Source organism: Equus asinus, chromosome 13 (assembly GCF_041296235.1).
Source record: "Equus asinus isolate D_3611 breed Donkey chromosome 13, EquAss-T2T_v2, whole genome shotgun sequence".
In the NCBI taxonomy this organism is placed as follows: Eukaryota; Metazoa; Chordata; class Mammalia; order Perissodactyla; family Equidae; genus Equus; species Equus asinus.
The window spans coordinates 8,642,232-8,648,231 of NC_091802.1; the positions used below are offsets into that span (position 1 = coordinate 8,642,232).

At 58.8% G+C, this 6,000-nt stretch overlaps 1 protein-coding gene across 4 annotated transcripts in view; it reads right to left on the reverse strand.

The window, feature by feature from the left end:
• SHISA6 (shisa family member 6) overlaps positions 1-4,942 on the reverse strand; it is a 286,915-nt gene extending 281,973 nt beyond the window's left edge. For all 4 annotated transcript variants that reach the window (XM_070482327.1, XM_070482326.1, XM_070482325.1 and 1 more), the window contains exon 1: positions 4,173-4,942. In XM_070482327.1, coding sequence (XP_070338428.1) covers positions 4,173-4,810 — 638 coding nt within the window. In that variant the 5' untranslated portion in view covers positions 4,811-4,942. The remainder of the gene's footprint in view (positions 1-4,172) is intronic.
• Between the last annotated feature and the right edge of the window lie 1,058 nt (positions 4,943-6,000).

Here is a 6,000-nt window from a genome sequence, read left to right on the forward strand (position 1 = left end):
ATGTATTTCTTTTTTACGTAAAGAAAATGGAAAACATGCAAGACCTTCAGTCCAAGGCAAGATTTTTTTGTGTGTCCTTCCAACGGCTATATTTGATGTAACTCTCTGTTTAGACCAATTCATTATAGTGAGCTCACAGTGCTTCAAAAAATGGAGTGTCTTGGGGTGACGTGACAATTCACCGCCCAGGAACCTAGGATGAGAACTCACTAAATCAGCCAGTAAAGTGGTCCTGCTACCGTAGTTCTGTGGTTTGTGGGGACAAAACAGAGCTCTTAGGGTTTGTAATTAATTTCTCGAGGGACAAAAGGTGGAACAAAGCGTTCCCTTGATTCCACTAGAAATAAGCAGAGGAACCCAAAGACGAAGGACCCTTTGCCGGCTGTATGGGTCACCTCCCAATAATTTTCCTTTTTCCTAACAACATCTGCTCAGGTTTTCCTTCCCACAACCCTGAGCACTTCCCCCAGCCCCACATGCCTCCATCCCCTGCACCCCTATGCAGGCAGTGGGAGGACCCAGGGCAGCTCTGACTTCACCAACTCATCTACAGCATCCTAAGAGCTTCCTGACCCATCTGTTAATTAGCCATTTAAAAAAGAAGCCACACAGCTCCTCCCGCAGAATGATTTTCATCTCCAAGACACTAATGAGTCAACTTAGGGTGAGGAGGAAGGAACAGGTCTGAACACGAGACAAGTGGGACAGAACTGAATGTCAAAGGCAGCCAGTCTCCTGGGCCGAGCCCCTGCCTTTGGGAGGAGAACATGGCAGCCCCTCCCTGAACAGACAGCCCCTGGGAAGGATTGCAGAAACCGATCAGGAGACACTACAATCCGTGCAGGCCTGCGGTCCATCTGCTCGAGCCTCAGCCCGGGCAGGTGGAGAGTAAGGGGAAGGTGAGGTAGAGAGTGTGGTGAGAAATGGGGTTCTGGGTGGGAAAGGAGGGGGCCCAATGTCCAGAGGGCCTCCAGGTACAGAGCACTGGGTCCCTCTGGCCATCTCTTTCTCCTCCCTGGGGTCTAGCTGAGTATGACTTTACTCATCTGTGAGAAGCACCCGAGAGCTGATCATTCCCCCTACAGACACTGGCTTCTCACATAGAAACAGGATAGCAAGGTCTAATCACTTCTGGAAAAGCCCAAATCTGTTCTTCCCAGAGGGGCTGGAGATGGGAAAGGAGCCCTGCCCTCAGGAATGCATGCACGCATGGCGGGCAGGTGGGCAGGCAAGGGCTGGCCACAGCCTGGGAACACCAGGAGGAGGCAGAGGGCCGATCTTGGGGCGGCATCCTCCTTTTCATCCCTTCTAACACTCCCACAAATATCCCTATCAATGAGGCAGCTCTCCTCCCTCAGACTCAGCCTCTGCTTGCCCGTCTACATCTTCAGAGAGGATCACCCACTGGAATGAGCTCCTTGCCTTTTCAGAAAGGAAATGTCTTTGCTGAATATTCCAAGGAATATGTAAGAGAACGCACATCCCACTTCCGGTTGACCTCTGAAGGGTCAACATTCTTTCTTCTACTCCACTTTCCCTAGGGAAAACCCACTACGTTGTGAATATTTATCTCCTTCTCCATCACTCTCTCCTCTTCCCTACCCCAATTCCCCAAAAAGACAGTCTGCACAAAACTCCCCAGAGCAGGAAGCAGTGACCTCTGAGGTGTGAGCAAAGTGAGATGAGTCGTGGCAACACTCACACCCAGGAGTCAGTGAGCAGCTCCCTGCAATGTGCACACTCACCCTGACACGCCTGGGAAGGAAGAAGTGGAGACGGGATGCTGTTGCGCCTGAGTAACCGAGATTTGAAAACCAAGTTTCCCAACCTGCCCAAGGTCACTCATGGAGCATCCTAGATGGCTCTCTCATGCTCTGTCCCCTCCCCACAAAACACAGAGACAGGCATTGTCCCCTACCTAACAAGCACCAATATGATAGCTTCCAAAGCACTGAGGAGGCAAGACTGCAGCTGCTGGAAGAGGTGCTGTGAACTGAATAAAATCAGGAGGTGAATCTGAGGGAGAAACATCCCATATTTACATGATTTCCTGAGGGCTGAAATTCATCCCCCTTCCCACGGTTAGCTCTCTTCCCCGACCCAAGAGAGAAACTGCACCAATGGCATCACCATTGAGCCACGCACTCATCCACAAACTAGTTGCCCCAGTTTGGGATTAGGGAGGTCTGTGTGGTGGGGAGCGGAGAAAACACCAAGAGGGACAGGGACATCTCCAACGTCACAAGCCAATAGAACACAGGCCAATGCCGGCATCCAAAGACCATCAATATCCTCCCAGGTGATGATGAATAAACTCAGTAGCAGGTGGCAAGGTTAGGGCAGGGGGCAGCTCCCTCTAAGAGTGTAGAGAACAATGGCTCAAGGAAGAGAGAAACTCAAAGAAAGGTTTGTGAGAATCAATCAGCAGGAGGCCATGGCCAGAGTGGAAGGTGATGAGAGGCCAGGACCACAGGAGAAGGCAGACAACCCTCTGGGCCTGGAGACAGAGGTAGAGAGACGATAAGGACCAGGTACATGTGTGTCAGGAAGGTGCCTGCCCACAGGCATTCCTTCTCTGCTTTCCATAGTGAGCCACGAGAGAGACTTCTTCACCAGACAAGACCCAAAGGAGGGAGTGTCCTGTCCCTATTTTACTCTCCATCCCACCTGCCCTCTGCATTTGAGGGCTGGGATTGACCACAGACCATGTGTCACAATTTCTCCATCAGTTCCGAGGACCAGTCCAGGCACAGACACACTACCTGAGAGATACGATGGGGGTAAAAGGAAGTGTGTGGCACTTTAGGGTGATGAGTGAGAATTATAAACGGGTCTCCTTTTGGAAGCACCCAGTTCTAACACCTGAGTTTGTCAGTATTAAAGTATCCACACTTTGAGGATCTGACTCAATGAAACCTGCCAGGGAATATGATCTTTTCTCAACATCCACGGTATCAAGGGGAAAAAACACATCATGTCCAGAAATTTCTATCTGCCTTTCTCTCTCTTCATCGAGGTACCGGTGATTATGTCCCCAGCAGCAAGGGAAGAGGTTTTCAGGCCAGAAGGATAACAAGCAGAGTGTGGGGATGAAAAGCGTATGGCTCAGGGAGGGGCCCGCTGGGCGCACTCAGAAGCGGGACTGCTCTGGGGGGTGGTCGCGGTTACCAGGGTAGCGCCCACACCACGTGCCAGAAATGGAGGCATTTTCTGGGGCAGGGTTTGTTCCCTGAAAGGACTTTGTTGAACCAGGTCCAGCCATTCATCATCACGAGGGGACAGAAGCAGAGCTAACTTTGCATCGTCTGAGTGCATCATTCCCAGAGTTGTAAAGAGAGGCTGGTTTCCTGTTCTCTCAGCTTTGACTTCCCAAAGGGCTCCCCAGGAGCTAGGGCGGTGGGGTGGGCGGCAGTCAGGGTAGAAGCACGGACTACGATATTTGAGCTCCTGGCACAAGTTTTGATAGGAGGCAGTCCCCACGCCTCCCTAATGCAAGATGCCCACCAGGTTTAACACAGCAAGAAGTGTGAACTCAGAAGAGTTCTGCCTACAAGGTTTAAAAGAACAAGTCCTCCAGTCTCAGCAGGAAAGATAAGCATCCCACTCAGCAGGACGCAATGAAGAGACACCATCTGCCCTTGGTCAACACGGAACGGATAAATCTTTATTCCTTCTTCCCCCAGGAGGCATCCTTCCTTTATCACCCTCATCGCTAACACCATGCAGTTTACACTAAATCACTTGGTACTCTTTCCAGCGAGGTTCCAACACTGGTCAATTTCCTATGTTGAAGATAAGCTCTGGTCTGACTCAGAAACCAAATGCAGTAAGAGCCTACACCGAAGTGCCCACATGCTATGAAAACTGAACCCTAAATCCCCATCCAGGATTACAGAATTGGTAAAATTCTCAAACTTCAGGGACTCGACCAATCCAACTTACTTTGCCTTGTAAATCCCCCTACCCCCAAAGCATGCTTTCGGGTTCCGAAGAAATGAAGAGGAAAAAGAAGGCTCTGATTTATTTCATGTAAAAGAAGCGAGGGTGAAACCGACTAAGAGAGAGTCGGGAGAGAGAGGAGGTGATACCAAGAGTGAAGAGGACAAGGAAACATGTTAAGAGGGGTGAGGCCACGGGGAGATCGGGGGCGGGCGCCAGGGGGCCGCTCTCACCTGTGGATGTTCATCTCCCGCGGAGGGCGGTGGGCCTTGTCATAGGAGACCTTGGCGAAGACGCCGGCCACGATGACGAAGGCGATCACCCCGCAGGTGATGTAGACGGTGAAGTTGGTCTTGTCCTTCTCCGGGTCGTACTTGTTCTCGGGCCCCGGCGAAACCACCTTGGTGCTGGGCGTCTGCACCCACACCGGGCTCTGGTAGTTGGTGCACTGGCGCTGGTCCAGCTTCTCGTGGCGCTTCTTGCAGCAGAAGCGGTAGTAGCAGGTGCCGCAGCAGTACAGGTAGCCGCTCTCGCTGTTGTTACACTCGAACTCCTTGTCGTACTGGCCGCTCACGTCGTAGTAGCCCCAGCACGTCTCGTAGGTGACGGCCGCGCTGGCCGCTGCCACCGCCGCCGCGGGCTGTCCCCGCCGGCTCCCCGCCTCCGGGACGCCGGGCGCTCGGGCGGTGCCGTTCAGCTCGCGGCCGCCCCGGGCCAGGGCGCCCCCGGGCCGCCGGCCCCCGACGGCAGCGGCGCCGGCGCTCAGGGTCCGGTTGGCGGCGCGGCCGCGGGCGCCGTGGGCGCCGGGCAGCAGGTCCAGGGACTCCAGCGAGAGCAGCAGCAGCAGCAGCAGGAGGCGCCGCAGCGCCATGGCGGGGCCGGGCGGGAGGGCGCGGGGAAGCTTCCGTGGCAGGCCGCTCCCTCGCCGGCCGGGCTCCGAGGGCAGCCGCGCGGGCCGGGCTGGGGGCGTGGGGCGGTCAGCGGCGCCGGGGCGATGGCGCCATCGAGGCGCGGGCGGCGGCGGCGGCGGCGCGCGGTGCGCACGGACCGGCCCGGCGCCGGCTGCTCGGGCTCTCACGCTGCGCGCCGGCTCCGCGCTCCCCCTGCGGGCTCGGCGCGCCTCCCGGGCAGCCCCATCCCCCGCCGGCGGCGGCGGCCCCGCGCGCGGCTCGGCTCAGGCAGGACCCGAAGCGCGGCTCCGGGCGGCGGCGGCGGCGGCGGCGGCGTGGTCCCGTCCGGGCGGGTCCTGCGGGACAAGACGGGAGCCGGTCACGGGGTGGGGCGACGGGCACTCCCGGGGGCGGGAGGGGAGCGCCGGGCGGGGAGGGAGCGCGCAGCCCTCGAGGAGCGGGGCTCCGGGCCGGGAGGGGCGAGGAACCCGCTCCCGAGACGGGCCCCGGCGGCCCTGCGCGCCGGCCACCGAGGGCGCACGGGCAGCCCGTGCCCCCGGCTGCCCGGCCCCGCCGCGCGCTCCCGCCGCCGGCTGGCTGCCCGGGACGGAGCCGGCGGCGGCTGGGGTCGGGCGGCAGCGGGGTGAGCGCGCGGCGGCTGGACTCACTCACTCACTCACCATGCCCGGCTGCGACTGCAGAGGCGGCGGCGGCGGCGGCGAGGCGGGAGCGCAGCGGCCGGAGCGAGCGAGCCAGCCGGGAGCCGCCGGCTCGCCGCCTGCACTAGTGCCGGAGCGAGTGCGAGAGGGAGCGAGGGAGACACACGCACCCACACATCCGCACACACGGGAGCGCCGCGAGGGGAGGGGAGCAGAGGGGAGGGGAGGGGATGGGAGGGCAGCCGCTCACCGCCGCCCACGTCTACACGCCTGGGCGCCCGGGAGGAGGGGGGCTCCTCTTTGCTTCCCCGTCCTCGCGGCACTTGAAGCTCCGCGTCACCAAAACCCAGGACATCCGTTAATCAACACGGCGAACCAGGCGGGCAAAGACGGGGCCAGGAGGAGGGCGGCAGTGTCCCCTCCGGAGCCAGCCCGCGGCGGGGCCAAACCTCCGCTGCCTTTGCCCCGTCCAGCCCTCGCGGCTGGTCCCACCCTACCCGACTCCTGAGCTG